The sequence below is a fragment of the Heteronotia binoei genome, chromosome 1 (genome assembly GCF_032191835.1).
Source record: "Heteronotia binoei isolate CCM8104 ecotype False Entrance Well chromosome 1, APGP_CSIRO_Hbin_v1, whole genome shotgun sequence".
In the NCBI taxonomy this organism is placed as follows: Eukaryota; Metazoa; Chordata; class Lepidosauria; order Squamata; family Gekkonidae; genus Heteronotia; species Heteronotia binoei.
In genome coordinates this window covers 149,667,090-149,683,420 of record NC_083223.1, presented here as the reverse complement: position 1 = coordinate 149,683,420, position 16,331 = coordinate 149,667,090, and the positions used below count along the sequence as shown (strand labels likewise).

Below are 16,331 nucleotides of genomic sequence, written 5' to 3'. Positions count from 1 at the left end.
TCCTAGGATAAGAAAGAGGATCGCCCTACAATCATCCTGGGCCTGACCCTGAAAGGGATACAGATTCATCAGGTAAGAGACTGGAAAAAAATTGAAATATAACAATAATACTGCTTGACCCATCTCACCAGCATGCTGTAGTGATTTAGACCAGCAGACTCTAATCTGAAGAACTGGGTTTGATTCTGCACATGAAGCCAGCTGGGTGACCTGGGGCCAGTCACAGTTCTCTCAGAACTCTTTCAGCCCCACCTACTTCCAGCAGGTGCAGAATGTGGCAGCCGGGTTATTAGCATTGAGGCCTTTACAGGCGTGGATACATCCAGGATCTGTACTGGATGCCCCTTGAGTATCAGATCCGTTTCAAGGTGTTGGTCCTTACCTTTAAGGCCTGTTACAGCCTGGGGCCTGCATATCTTCGGGACCATCTGTCCCCCTATGACACCCCCCCCCCACGCAGTTCTGAGGTCAACTGCACAACATTTGGGGAGGGACGGTGGCTCAGTGGTAGAGCATCTGCTTGGGAAGCAGAAGGTCCCAGGTTCAATCCCCGGCATCTCCAAAAAAGGGTCCAGGCAAATAGGTGTGAAAAACCTCAGCTTGAGACTCTGGAGAGCTGCTGCCAGTCTGAGAAGACAATACTGACTTTGATGGACCAAAGGTCTGATTCAGTATAAGGCCGCTTCATATGTTCATTTTCTTATGATCCCTGGTCCTAAGGACACCCAACTGGCTTCAACAAGAGCTGGGGTCTTTTCGGTCCGGGCCCCCACCCAGTGGAATGAGCTCCCACTGGAGATCCGGGCTTATCTAAGTTTCGCAGGGCCTGTAAGATGGAGCTCTTCCGCCAGGCTTTTAATTGATCCAGCAGGTGTCCCCTAAAATCACCACTCCCCCCAGCACCTTACCATCTAGGTGCTTATATTATGCTAAATGCTACAAGCCTATATGTGTTTATGACTTGTTGCCAATCATGTGGATCATGGTTTCTGTTAATTCTGTAATTGAGATTATTTAGTTTGGATGTAGTTTGTTTGATGTTTTGTAAGGTTTTTTTAATGTTGTAAACTGCTCAGAGCCCGCTTGCAGGATAGGGCGGGGTATAAATTGGAAAATTAAATTAAACTAAACTCACAAGGTGCAGGTTGTGGGGAGAGGAAGGGAAATTGTAAGCCTCTTTAAGACTCCTCGGGGTAGAGAAAAGCAGGATATAAAACCCGCTGCTCTTTTTCTTCTCTCTTTGTCACCATTGGCACATACCATAAAATCTGTTGCGCTTCCATCTTTTATGCCATCTGCGACATTTCCTTGCATTGTCTCTATTATACTTTTGAAAAAAAAATTCTGTGTTTTTTCTGGGTTTTCAATAATGTTACAGGATGTGAACCATGTTCGAGAGCTGCTCTATGACTTCCCCTGGTCACATATTGGGAAACTTGCATTTCTGGTGAGTATTGCAGAACTTGACGATGCTGTTGGGCTTGCCTGCTATTTGTCTGTAATTGTGGTTTTTTAAAAGAACAAGTATGAAAAAGTTATTCACCTCAGTACAAACTGTGTTAGTCTTGCTTTGCTTTTGGAAGATGCTCAGATGTTTAGCGCTTAATCCCTGTGGCCAGCCTCAAGCAATGACTCTCTGCATATGCTTATCATTCATACTTGCTGTGCTGCTTGTGTAGTTAAGAGAATATTTGGAATTTTAGGGAGGCTTAATCTTGATAGCTCACTCTGATGTTCTCCTAAATTCCATCCCCCTTTTGTAATCTAGGGGAAAAAGTTTGTGATCCAGCCAGATGGCTTGCCTTCTGCTCGGAAACTGATTTACTATACAGGTTGTCCCTTCCGTTCTCGGCATTTGCTTCAGCTGCTCAGCAACAGTCATCGACTCTTTCTTAACATCCAGCCTGTGCTTAAGCAGATCCAGATGCTGGAAGATGCAGAAGGTATGTGATAGTGAGAGTTCATGTTAGCAAAGAGCAGTGCTTGTCAGCATAATAACCAGTAGTCAGTTTTATTTAACAAGTCAGATCAGAAAGCTGCTTTGAGCCACAGTTTACTAAGGGTAATTTCAGATTGGATATGTTTGCAATCATCCATTCCAGGAATTTGCCATATGCTCAAACACTCCTCTCTTTTTCCTGTGTCCTTTCCTGGAAACAAGACTTGCAAACCAGAATCAAATCCTGGGCTTCAGTTCTGGTTTCCAAGCAAACTGTGGTTTGTCCATATATAACATCAAACAATGTTTCACTTTTGCAAATGGAATCCTTTGCTTATGGTTCTTTAAGCATGCCATGTGTTTATTTTTATATTCTCACTTTTCAATTTTCAGCTGCTATAAATCAGGCCTTAAAAATATTAAAATTGTTACATTTTAACTTCTTACAAAATGATATTGTTAAAAATAACAAATGGATCGAGTTGAAAACAGCCAAGGAAGCCACCCTTCCTGTAGGTCTGCCAGCTGCCTACTCTTTTGGCTTTTACATGCCAAGTTAAGGTATTTTATTTGCCAAGACTTTTAGCTGAGTTTTTTCCTTTCCTGACCACCTTTCTTTTTGGAACACCTTTCTGTTTGTTAGTTGGTTGCTCATTCTTCAATCTATTTTTATGACCGTCGGGACTATTTGATTGATGGAGTGCCATCATGTGGAAGCAGTTAACTTTGCATGGAAGCTGTAGGATTTGAACTCCCCCCCCCCCTTTTACCTGAAATATCTGGAACTCTTGGCATATTCTATAGGCAGTAGAATATCAGATTTAGAGATGATCAGGTGTATTTTGGGAGTATGTAGGAGATGGCCAGTGCTTCCATTAGTACTACTCTTTGCTACATTGTGGCTCTAATAAATAAGAGACTTCAAAAATAATGAGCATTGATACACCACCAGAAAAAATGTCAGGAAACTTAAAAATTTTGCACTCAGAATAAATGACACAAACCAGTAGAAATGAATTCACATTTTGAGGGGTTTTTTTTTCAATAAATGCATTTTGTTTTTTAGTGTATTTGGCACCAATATTTGGGAAACTTTAAATATGGCAATAAGTAGTAGAATAGCAAGATGATGTACATGTAAGTTAGGAGCAAGAGGAGTCTAAGAGGCCTTGATCTGCTTAAACATGAATGCACACACCCCAAAAGAGAAAAAAAAATCTGTTAATAGCTCTTGGTTCTCCTTTCCAGTTTTTTAGGGAAACTGGATTTATTTTGTTTGTTGTAACCATGTAATTTAAATTGCTTAATTATCCCCTAAAATAAGGGAATATTAGATTATTTTTTATTTTTCCCTTCTCCACTTTTCCTAGAGAAAAAACGATATCGAGAATCTTACATCAGTGATACATTAGAGATGGATCTTGATCCATCAGACAAACGTTCACATGACAGTGGAAGCAGCAGAGGGAGCAAAAGAAACAATCGTCTGTCTCGGCAGTCAACAGATAGCCATAGCAGTTCACACACATCTGGCATTGAGGCTGACTCAAGGCATCGGATGTCTGTGGAAATGTCTGTGGATGAACCCTTCATTATGGATCAGGTTCATCAGAAGGAGGAGAAGTTCTGTAGCTCAACTGTCAGCTGTGGGAGCTCAGGCATTGATAATGGCAGCAAAGGCAAAGCAGATGACTCCCAGGACGATGGTAAGAAAAGTAATGGATGGAGTGGCTACACTTTGCTTCTCTTTGTGCAACAGTACAATTAAAAGAGAAAGATGGGAAATGGAACGAATGGGATGAGGGCATCATACCAACTTCTTATGCTATTTTCAGAGGCTGAACTGGTAGTGGATGAACCAGAAGAGGTACCTGTGGATGAGCTTCACTCAGAAGTGGCCATCAATGGAATGTCTGGAGATTCTCTTGCAGTAGATGGTGTTTGTTGTCAAAGTGAGACAAGATTTTATTAATCATTTTTCATTTTGCATCTTGTTTCATTATATTTTACTTCATAAGACTTCCTAATTCTCTAGTTAAAATCAGTGAAATTATGCAGTTTAGAATAACTCTTTGGATAAAATATCCCAAGAGCATTGTTGTTGGAGTACTGTGTGCAGTTCTGGTCGCCGCACCTCAAAAAGGATATTATAGCATTGGAGAAAGTCCAGAGAAGGGCAACTAGAATGTTTAAAGGGCTGGAGCACTTTCCCTATGAAGAAAGGTTGAAACGCTTGGGACTCTTTAGCTTGGAGAAACGTCGACTGCGGGGTGACATGATAGAGGTTTACAAGATAATGCATGGAATGGAGAAAGTAGAGAAAGAAGTACTTTTCTCCCTTTCTCACAATACAAGAACTCGTGGGCATTCGATGAAATTGCTGAGCAGACAGGTTAAAACAGATAAAAGGAAGTACTTCTTCACCCAAAGGGTGATTAACATGTGGAATTCACTGCCACAGGAGGTGGTGGTGGCCACAAGTATAGCCACCTTCAAGAAGGGTTTAGATAAATATATGGAGCACAGGTCCATCAGTGGCTATTAGCCACAGTGTATATGTGTATATAAAATTTTTTGCCACTGTATGACACAGAGTGTTGGACTTGATGGGCCGTTGGCCTGATCCAACATGGCTTCTCTTATGTTCTTATGTTTGAAAGACATTGTAATTTAGAGCATTGTAATTTGAAAAAGTTGCAAAGACAGGCAGTGATATGAATTTATTTAATTTATATCCCACCCTCTCCACAAGTGGGCTCAAGGCAGGTTACAACATAAGAATTAATAATAATAACTTCATTAGAATCCCAAAAATATCAATTAAAACCACAAAACAACAGTCAGATGGCATAATAAAATTTCCCACCTTGAGCAGGTTAAACACTACAAATACCTAGGTTTGTATTTCCAAGCCACATGGACTCAACAACGCAGAGCAATAATTAACAACTCTAAAGCAAATGTAAATGCACTCCTGCGTTTCTTTTTCTCTGAAAGAGGGAATCAGTATATTCCAGCTGTTTTGAAAGTGTTTAATCTGAAGATAGGCCCCCAATTATTATATGGTGCCTCGATCTGAATTGACTCAATAAATAAGGCAGTTGAGCAGGTACAATCTGGCTTCTTACGGAAGATCTTGGGCATCCCATTTTGTGTCCCATATACGGCTTTATGCCTGGAATGTGGCCAGAATTTTATGCTCACAAGGGTGTGACTCATGACATTCAAATATCGGCTGTGTTTGCATTATAACTCTGACCCTTCCAGCTACTGCTTCCAACTATTAACTGAATCTAATAATTCATCCTGGCTGGCTAACATGGGAAGGAAACTGGAGATACTGGGTATTTTTCTTAAATTTCTCCTTCCTCTTTCAGAAACAGAGGCACTGTGAATAATAAGGGATAGACTGCTAGAGGCAGAACTAGTGGAATTGTACAGCGCTCTCCCTTCAACCATGGGATATTACCTATTTTGGGTCATCCTCCCAGCTAGCTTTACCAGAATTCAACGCTATGTAGAACCTTTTCACTTGCTAGGCTTAATGTCCTCCCCTCTTCCTATCCTAATAGGAAGAGTAAATGGCCCAACTTTCCATAATAGATGATGTCCCTGTGCAAATGGTGCCATCAAGACAATATCCCACGTACTATTAGAATGTTGTCACTACATCAATGTACGGCATAGCATTTTATCACCAATTCTTGGTAGTATATTAGATTTACCTGACTCACACAAATTGCTTTTTCTGCAGTGTATTTTTGCACATATAATTTCTGCAAGCTTCAATCCACATTTTTGTTTTAAGTTTGCTCATATAGTTCTGATGCCTTCTCTTTTTGATCCCACAGCCTTTAATAGGAACCCTCTTTCAGTAGTGCAGGTCACCTTAATAAAGGTCAGAGGACAAAGTGTGGAATCCCTTCATCAGGTAAGAAAAAGGCTGAGCAGCAAATTCTCTTCTTGTTTGCACCCTATGATAGCAAAGTGAGTGAATACAATATAATCAGTGGAGCCAAGCTCAGATGAGGAATTTTGAGTTTAAGGCTCTGGGATTTTGTCTTTTGAAACATCAATTTCTAAGCATAAAACATAGCATCACTTGGAGCTGGAAGCATCCCAAAACAAAGAAGGCATAGGGTTGGGGTTAGCTCTTGGATTGGGTTTCTAGAAGTAGAATCTTATGCTGTGTTTTAAGCAATAATATTCTGGACTATAAAAACATTTTCATCTCCACCATTTAATGTTAATGTTAATGTTATTATACTCCAAAATGTGGTTGCCATCATAAGGAGAGACCATGGACTACAGCAAAGTTGTTTATTCTTGGGTTTGTGGTTCCAGCACAAATTGCTCAGTTAAGAACATTTCTAAAATTTCATCTCCCAGGAGCAGAGATCTGAAAGTAAGATTAAACTCACTCTGTTGACAGCTACAAAAAAAGTTTAGTTAAGATTGATTCATTTGATGTTTTAATAACGTATGAAAATTTAAAAAGTGTTTATACTTCCAAAGAAGTGTATCCATGAAGCACTGATTCTGATAAACTGGTATAATCCATCCAGCACCTTTTTTTCCCTAGAGGGAGTGTGTGAGGCATGTACTTAAAGCACCAAGATTATGATGCATACTTGGAGATAACTAAGGTCTACTTTTGAGTAACGATTAGGCTGCATATCTCTATGTTTAACTTTGGTGGCATTGTACCCATAATTTTGTTGTAAATGAGAAAACACAACTTGAGCATATGAAGAATCATGTTGACTAAACTATACTTGGCAATTTGTCCACCTGGACAAATTCAGTCCACCTGGACTTTTTTCAAACATAGCCTTGCACTGATATGGGCATAGTTCAGATAAGCATAATGATGTTTCTTGCTGCTTGTTCTTGCTGAACATTACAGATATAACCAGGGCTTTTTTTGTAGCAAAAGCCCAGCAGGAACTCATTTGCATATTAGGCCACTCTCCCTGACATTACCATTGTTTCACATAGGCCTTTTTTGTAGAAAAGCCCATCAGGAATTCATTTGCATATTAGGTCACACCCCTGACACCAAGCCAGTCGGAACTGCATTCCTGTGCACTCCTGCTCAAAAAAAGCCCTGGATATAACTATTATTTGTGACTGTTATATTATAATTGTTTTGTGGACAATAGTTTTTAAAATATTACATAGGCTGTTCATTCTCCTTTGTTTTAGCTCAGCTTTACCTTATGCAGAGTGCTTTGAAATGTTTACCGTGTATTTCCCTAACTTTAAGCACATGACATAATAATCTGTGCCCCTCAAAATCTTTTGTCTGAAATGCTTCCGATCTTGCAGAACAATTGAGCCTAGCAAAACAGGAGTTCTGTTCAGATAGAACTACACTGTTTTGGGGGTAGATTATAAGACAGTAGAATAGGGGGTAATTCTGTTGGGTCCTGACCTGTAGAAAACATAATTACATTGATGTATTCATAAAGTGGGATCTAAGATCTCTGCTTAACAAGAATTAGATTGATTAGGACCAATGTTCCCTCTAAGCTGTGGAGTCATGTGAGCAAAAATTCTATTTCATGAGCTACTGGCATTAAAGTTGTGAGCTACCACATAAATTAGTTTGATTTGGGGCCATTTATCCTGAGCTAAGATAAAAATGTGTGAGCTGAGAGCTAAAAAAACTGAGCTAGCTCACACTAACTCAGCTTAGAGGAAACACTGATTAAGACCTATTTTTCAGTAAGCATGCCTATCAACAGCTGTTCACTATTGTAGCCAAACAGAACTGCTATGCTGAAAAGCAATGCACTTCTGAATACCAGATGCTGAGGACAAACAAGAGGGGAGAACTCATGCCTCTTCCAAGTGAGATATGAAGGCCTCTGGCTGGCCACTTTTCAAAACTGAATGCTTCTTGGTCAATCCACCTCTTGATTTCGTAGTCAGTACAACTTTAATAGATATAAGTCTGTCAAAAACAGAAGTTTCACATAGTTTTTGAAGTTCAACCTGCCATTATATTTTCATGTGGTTAGCCTTTCTTTAATGGGCTGCCATGGAGTAAGATCATCCTGAAAAACTTTTAAAGACCAAAGAACATAGAACAGTATAACAAATACTAGACCTTGCTGCATGGGGCTGAAGCTGCCATTTGATGACAATGATTTTTAAAAATGTGCTGTGATACAGACATGAGCACAAGAACTAACTTTGTGTTTATGACAATTAAGCTTCTTTCTTTAAATGTAACCATGAAACGCTATTCTCCCCTTCCCTTTTGCTGGCTAGAGAAGCACTGTCATTTCAGCTAAAAGATTTATTTCCAACAGTTCATTGCCGGTGGGGACACCTTGTACTCAATTCCAAATCCAGGAATTAATAAATGAATGACTTCACAATTCCATAATGGTTCACAGCTTCTTCATTAAGGCAATTTCCTTAAAGAGGATTAGAGGAATGTTAACAATTTGAGACAAGACTGAGAGATGCACTAGGAGATCACATGTGTATGATCTTTTTTACTTACTTTAATGTTTATTGCATGTTTTCTTTTTTTAATATATGCCCATCTTAAAGTTGCAGGTGGCACAGTCCAAAGCTATGAAGTGTCCAGACCAGCACAGCCAAAGTTTAGATGACATTCGCCTTCATAAGCATCTTCATCCACCATTAAGTGCCACATTATCTTCAGATACTTCCCACAGCTACACATTTGGTTGTACTTTAGAGGATAAACTGGCCAACTACGGATGTGTGTATTCAACAGCTGACTGCAAAACCAAGTCAGCCCTCTATGGGAAGAGGTCCATGAATTGTCTGTCTCTGGATCTCTTGGGAGAAGATCCACTCCCAGAGGAATTTGTGGTGTAAGCACATTTGAAGACTTCTTGGACAATCTTGGACATACACTCACAGAGAAAAAAAGACTGTTATGAAAGTTGTGGGAAATGAAAGCTGTCATATATACCTCATCATCTGGGATGTTTGCCCTTCATTCTCGTTCCAGGTGATAAAAAAAACAAACGCTGTGGCTTTCCGTTGTTCTGTCTAGCAGCCTTAATTAAAGTGCAAATTAATAATTAAAATATACCACCAGTAGGTCTCCCAGTCAACATCTGAGGAATCCTGGACTACTGGCAGAAACACTTTTCAAACTAAAAAAGCTTGTGGGCAAATAAATACCAGATAAGCCAGTAGGGAACACAGAAATATTTGCCTGGAATTCTCCAACTGTGGTCCAGTGTATTGGTCACTTGTTGTTTTGGTAGGTATGGAGCTGATTTTCCTCAAATGTACCCTCATCAGTTACCTATGAGGCAGAAATTCTATCACTCCACTGCCATTGTCCGGATAGAACATTGGATCTGCCTTATGTTATGTGCAACTTTCTTATGTCAGATCTTGTCACCAAGTAACAGAGTTAGAAGGGGCCAAATGTCTTGACTAAAATGTGCCTAAGCAGCCATTTCTTGCAGAGAAAGATAAGAGAAGCAGTGGCAAAGAGTGAGAATTAGAGGAGATGAAAAGCCTACAAATGATATCTAAATTGACCCAAATTTTCACTTTTAAAAATTCAGTTTTATGTCTTGATCTTGTAGATCAATAGAACATTTAATGTGCTTTTTGATCAAAAGTTCCTCAGGTCAAAATATTGGCTCTACAAGGATGATACATATGCAGCTTTCTGTGGATTGATTGCAATATGACCCTGCTACATCTTCTCTATGACTGATATTTTGAATGGAAGCAGGAGAGGTTTTGTCTAGTTTTGTGAAATAACAAGTGGGGACCCATTCATGAGAAGAGAGAATCCCATTCTCCTCCCCTTTGCCAGATGGTGCTGCTGTACTGCTCACCCCTGTTCTCACTGCCCACCAAATTCATTCACCCCCTTATAAAGCAACTTGGGGAGCATTAGTAATTGCTTTATTGCCCACCATCATCATGGCTGTTCCCTGGCCTTACATGGGGGGCTGCTCCTGGTCCTCCCCCCCCCTTCATCTATTCTTCTCCACAACTTGACCTCACTAGCAGAGGGGGAGTGGTGGCTCCTACTCCTCGCACCCTGCCAGCCTGAAGTGTGTGTGTGGGGGGGGGTGTGACCTGCTCCTCTCTGCCTGACATCTCATTGTTGGGGGGAGGGGTCCAGCTTTCACCAAACTCACCCACTCACCCACCAGTCTCAAGGCTCTATCAATCTGCACTGGGATCAGGTTCAGAATTAGATGTATTGATAATGATAGAACCTTGAATTTTGACCAGTCCTGGTTCTGGAATATTGGCTAGTGGAACTTTGCTTTATTTCTTAACTATATTGTCTCAACTTTTAGCTTAACACTTATTTTCTTAATTTGTCTTAATTTTTAGCAAAACAGCTGTCATATGCTTCCTGTCTGATTTGTTTTAACATAAGAAGAACCCTGCTGGATCAAACCAGTAGTCCTGCTAGTCCAGCATTCTGTCTCATACAGCGGCCAACTAGTTCCTCTGGACAATCATGGGCCTGACTGTCTTTCTGCCAAAAGTTGAGCACTTTGACATGCCTAACTCTTCCTCACTGACACTAGTGCTACGTAAAAATGCTGAACTTTGGCTGGATTATACCCAGGGTAATACGAGAGAGCCAGCCCTCAAAACTATTCAGCTTGTTTTAATGAAAATGCTTCTGCTACTCTGATGGCAGTTATGCAGCCTCATTGCACTCGTATGAACTTAAGAATTCTGATATATTTTTAATTTTAATCCTCGAGTTTTATTTTAATTTTATGTTTGGCTTAGCAGTGCTGTGGAGGTAAAAAGACAACCTCTTTTAATCTACTGATGATATGAAAACCAGCTGTCAATACTTGTTCAGCCATATGAGATAAGATATCTGTTACAGTCATGCTGTGTTCCTCCTTTCCATGAAAGGAAATCTTTTGTATGAGGAAAAAACCCCACATATGTATAAATATATACACACACAAATATATATATATATATCCTTAATAAAGAGATTGCTAGAAAAGTAGAGTTAAATGTGTGCTATTTAAGTGTGCAATAGGAATGTAAAAAGGCCTCTGAAGCTACACAAGTGCCTCTGAGATATGAAATACAAAAAGAGAACCTGCCTCTCAAATATATTCTCCATCATATCTATTGAATTCTTGGTACTGTGGTCAGATCAGTCACTGTGTACATATCTGGTGCTAGAAGACGGGCAGTTGGTTATTTCACCCCAGGCTTCCAGAGACATTGGATAAAGAGACTCTAGAGAGACTGCAGCCAAAGGCCACAAAGGATGCTGGTTGTCTACAGCATTGGTGTTCTGATCTTCCCACTAGCAATGGGAACATCTGCTTATAGAAAGAGGATGGGAAGGCCACATTAAACTGTGTCCTGGATCCCTTCCAGTCCGGCTTCTGCCCTGCCCATGGGATGGAGATGGTGTTGATGGCCTTAGTAGATTATCTCCAGAGGCATCTGGATCAATGCGGTTCAGCGCTGCTGATCCTTCTTGATCTGTCAGCTGCATTTGATACAGTTGACCGTGAAGTTTTGGCCCACCGCCTCGCCGATGCAGGAATACAGGGGCTAGCCCTACAATGGCTGATCTCCTTTCTCCAAGGTCGGGGACAGAGAATGGTGCTTGGGGGTGAACTATCCAGCAACACCCATTACAATGTGGTGTGCCGCAGGGAGCAATTCTTTCCCCAATGTTATTCAACATCTACATGTGCCCCCTTGTCCAGATTATCCGGAGGTATGAGCTGGGGTGTCATCAATATGCAGATGACACCCAGCTCTTTCTGCTGATGGATGGCTGCCTGCTTTGGGCTCCAGAAGAATTGGGTGGGGCATTGCAAGCCGTGGCTGGTTGGTTTCAACAGAGCCGGCTGAAATTGAATCCATTGAAGACAAGAGGTCCTGTGCCTAGGTTACAGGGGGCTGGGATCAGGGATCAGGCTCCCATCCTTTGATGGGGCTCCACTGATGCCCACGTCGAGGGTGAAGAGCTTGGGAGTATTCCTGGATGTCTCTCTGACTATGGAGGCCCATGTTACCACCACAGCCAGATCAGCCTTTTTCCATCTGAGATGGGTCAGACAGTTGGTCCCATATCTTGCCTCCCATGACCTGGCCACAGTGACTCATGTGATGGTTACTTCCAGGCTAGATTATTGTAACTCTCTCTACTGCCCTTGACCCTCCTCCGGAAACTCCAACTGGTGCAGAATGCTGCTGCACAGATGTTGACATTGTCGCCTGTACTGGCACGGATCCATCCTGCCCTGCATGAACTGCGTTGGCTACTATTGAGTACCGGATCCGGTTCAAGGTGTTGGTACTTACCTTTAAAGCCCTATATAGCCAGGGGCCAGCAAACCTTCGGGACCACCTCTCCCTGTATCAGCCCTGTAGGTCTTTACGATCAGCAACCCGACAACTTTTGATAATACCCGGCCCCAGAGATGTCCATCTGGCCTTGATGAGGGCCAGAGCCTTTTCAGCCCTGACCCCTGCCTGGTAGAAAGATCTCCCCCTGGAGATCCAGGCCCTATGGGATCTGCTCCAATTCCACAGGGCCTATAAACAGCTCTTTCGCCAGGCTTTCAGCTGAGGCAGTGGACGTCACTTGTTACTGGCCTCCCCCCCTTCATTCCATCCCAGTGCTATAAGATCTGCTGGACCTGGACAATAGGCCATGTCTGTGAGGCAGAATCTGCCATTTTAGTCTCTATTGTCATTCTGTAGTTTTAGATGTTATATATTTTAAATTGGTCTTTTATTGTTTTTATTGTTGATTGTTTTTATGATGTTACCCACCCTGAGCCTCTCCTACGGGAAGGGCGAGCTAAAAATAGAATTAAATAAATAAATACTCTTCTAGAGAAAGGATTATATCTTGAAAAAGATGTAGATTGGGACATAGATGGGTACTGGAGTAATCTACAAAACTAGTGGGTAGGAATTCGACATTGCAAGATATTTCCATGGTTACGGGATTTTTATATTTAAAGAAAATGACAAAAGGAGAAATGATGTTCTAGAGTTTACTGGCAATTAATTCTCCAAGATAATATTTTTGAGCCTGGCCTAATATGGGGATGGTTTTCTAGTCAGGGACAGATCTTGGGGTTAGTTCAAATGTATGCGGAATTTCCAAGTTCAATTTTGATAGCAAGACCATACTTATGTTTCACTTAAAGCAATACAATGAGTGTGTGTTTGTATGTTCTATACTGAGATTCTTTTTGTGTTAAGATAAAAGTGATGCCTCAAGGAGCCCTCAGTAGACAAGCTGTATGAGTTGTCAAGAGGTACATCTGGGGTTGGCTAACAAGATGAGTAGACTGAAGTATCCTTGATAGGTCAACAGAAGGGTAAAAATATTATGAAATCAATGAATAGCATTATAATTTGAAGGGTGGGATGGAGACTTAACTCTTTAAATAACCCTAGGCTTCCCAACCCTCCCGCTCTGGCGGGAGTCCCCTGGGTTTGCAGCCTCATCTCCCGGTCTTCAAGAAGTGGGAAGCGGGGGGTGGGGGTGGAGGGGGGGGAGAACATACCTGTAGGCTTCATTATAGAGCTCCTGAGCCGTTTGTAAAATGTCTGCTGCTTTAAGGCTGGGCAGGGAGCAGGAAGGGCTTGGGAGAACAGCCCCGCCCTTTCTTTTGCTTTCACTTTCACAGCAAGAGTTCTCCGGAAGAAGATCTGGTAAGAGTGTGTGTGTGTGTGTGAGGGAGGGGGCAGGGGATTCCCTGGTTTGGAGGCCCTCCCCCCTTTTAGAAAGCGTGGGGGGGGGAGGGAAATGTCTACTGGGCATTCTATTATTCCCTATGGAGAACGATTCCCATAGGGAATAATAGGGAATTCATCCGTTGGTATTGGGGGCTCTGGGGGGGCTATTTTTTGAGGTAGAGGCACCAAATTTTTAGTATAACATCTAGTGCCTCTCCCCAAAATACCCCCCAAGTTTCAAAATGATTGGACCAGAGGGTCCAATTCTATGAGCCCCAAAAGATGGTGCCCCTATACTTCATTATTTCCTATGGAAGAAAGGAATTTTAAAAGGTGTGCTGTCCCTTTAAATGTGATGGCCAGAACTCCCTTGGAGTTCAATTATGCTTGTCACATCCTTGTTCTTGGCCCCACCCCCAAAGTCTCCTGGCTCCACCCCCAAAGTCCCCAGATTTTTCTTTAATTGGACTTGGCAACCCTAAATAACCCATACATGGCAAAATGGCCCATATATAGCCTCAAGGGTGGCCAACGGTAGCTCACCAGATGTTTTTGCCTACAACTCCCAGCAGCCCCCGCCAGCATGGCCGATGGCTGGGGCTGCTGGGAGTTGTTGGCAAAAAACATCTGGAGAGCTACCATTGGCCACCCCTGGCCTAGATAAATAAAAGATTAACTATTTGAGGGATGCATTCAGAGCTAATTTGTATTTGCTGGGAAAATGTCTAAATTTGATCTCAACATTTTTACATGTGCTCATACACATGGGAACTGAAGTTTGAACCTATAAATTCTGGCCCTTCATCAACCGTGATTATCTGGCTAGCTGCCATGCTGAATGGCACCAAATGCACAGACACAAAATTAGTTTAAAATATTGCTCCACAGTAAAAGCGTAATTGGAATGTGTCTTTTGATCCAGAGTTGTTTCTGAAAGACATTTCTGAGCTCCAGTCCAATTGTGATTAATATCAGAATGAGGTCTGTTATTAGGCATTGGCATAAGCCCTCAAATCCACCAGTGGGAATTGTTTGACACTTCCAAAAATTCATATATTTGTCTTGTCACAATATTCCTAGAATATTTCCAAGTAGGAGTCATTTGAAAGAAGCAGTTCTGGTGCTATAAAGATGCGAGGGGAGGATCATAAACTGCCCTGTGCTGATCTCTATGCCCACATTCAGCATCACCACATACTCTGCAGTTCTCCTCCTCAGTTTACCATGACCTGGCAGAAAAGTACCTCTTTCTCTAGCCAAATTCTGGTGCTCTAAACTCTGTGCTAATTCCAGATAAGTAGGTGTGTTAGTCTATAGCAGCAGAATGAACTGCTGAACAACTATTCAGTTGTACAGTATGCTGCAACACTTGAGTAAGAGCACTAACACAGTCATCTGGACTTGTTCTTAGGCAGGGCTTTTTTCAAGGGGAATGTGGTAGAATGGAGTTCCAGAACCTCTTTGTAGAAATCAAATTCTCAGTGTTTTAAAGTTCATGAGTGGCACCTGTGTGTTTTTCTTTCATTCCCCTCTTGAGAGTTCTGGCACCTCTTTTTTCAGAAAAAAAATCCTATTCTTAGGGCCACTTCACACAATTCAGTATTCCTTGTTGAAAATAGACTTGACTTAAATAAGAAACCACTGGTTGTTCTTCTGTATTGCCTTGATTGATCTTGCTGCAATGGTGTACATGCTGAAAAAAGATCTTGCTGCAATAATGTACATGCTTGTAAAATCTAGATTAGACTACTGCAATATGCTTTACATGGGGTTGCCCATGAAGAGAGTCTGGAAGGTAAAACTGGTACCAGAATTCTGGCTGGAGTGAGCCGTAGGGAGGCGAGGCGCTATATCTTGTTCTACCTACACTGCCTCCCAGTTTTCTTCCAGGCCCAATTCAAGGTGCTGGTATTTACTTTTAATGTCATATATGGCTAGGGGCCCACATAGCTTAAAGACCACCTACTCCCATATGAACCTGCTTGACCACTCCTGCTTTGAGTGACCCTGCCATTCCAGGCTAAATGGTCACCAAAACTGTAGTATTCCCTCCCCAAGGAGATTTATCCATCCCCTTCTAGCATTGCCAACAGGTGAAGACTTTTTTGTTGTGCCTAGTATCCCTTCAGTGATTCTCACTGACCCTCTTATCCATGAGTTTATACATTCTATTTTAAATGCATTTAATCTTGTTTTTGTTCGCAACCTTGGGAGCCCTAAGTTAGGTGGAAAGACAGCTTTAAATGTTTTAAATAAATACATGGCTATGCATGTTTGTGTGCTGTGGAATTGGTTTATATTTATTTGGCCATTCCTATGGATCCAAAACAGCTTATAAAAAGTTCTGTAATAAATAACCACCAATTTAAACAATGCACAGAAGCACAGCATAGTGGTTAGTGTATTGCAGGGGTGCCATTGGTAGCTCTCCAGATGTTTTTTGCCTACAACTCTCATCAGCCCCAGCCATTGGCCATGCTGACTGGGGCTGATGGGAGTTGTAGGCAAAACCTCTGGAAACCTACCGTTGGCCATCCCTGGTGTATTGGATTAGGATCTGAAAGGATCTGGTGTATTGGATTAGGATCTACTCTGCCATAGAAGCTCATTGAGTGACCTTGGGCCAGTCACTCTCTGTCAGCCTAACCTACCTCACTGGGTTGTTGTGAGGATACCATGA

The 16,331-nt window shown here is 41.7% G+C and overlaps 1 protein-coding gene across 4 annotated transcripts in view; it reads left to right on the top strand.

The window, feature by feature from the left end:
- The window catches only part of FRMD1 (FERM domain containing 1), a 60,314-nt gene extending 49,380 nt beyond the window's left edge, over positions 1 to 10,934 (top strand). For 2 of the 4 annotated variants that reach the window (XM_060242386.1, XM_060242395.1), the window contains 7 exons: positions 7 to 72; positions 1,379 to 1,447; positions 1,769 to 1,943; positions 3,310 to 3,645; positions 3,775 to 3,891; positions 5,791 to 5,870; positions 8,510 to 10,934. In XM_060242386.1, coding sequence (XP_060098369.1) covers positions 7 to 72; positions 1,379 to 1,447; positions 1,769 to 1,943; positions 3,310 to 3,645; positions 3,775 to 3,891; positions 5,791 to 5,870; positions 8,510 to 8,797 — 1,131 coding nt within the window. In that variant the 3' untranslated portion in view covers positions 8,798 to 10,934. The remainder of the gene's footprint in view (positions 1 to 6; positions 73 to 1,378; positions 1,448 to 1,768; positions 1,944 to 3,309; positions 3,646 to 3,774; positions 3,892 to 5,790; positions 5,871 to 8,509) is intronic. The other 2 variants (XM_060242406.1, XM_060242416.1) reach the window with 2 other exon arrangements.
- The last annotated feature ends 5,397 nt before the right edge of the window (positions 10,935 to 16,331 follow it).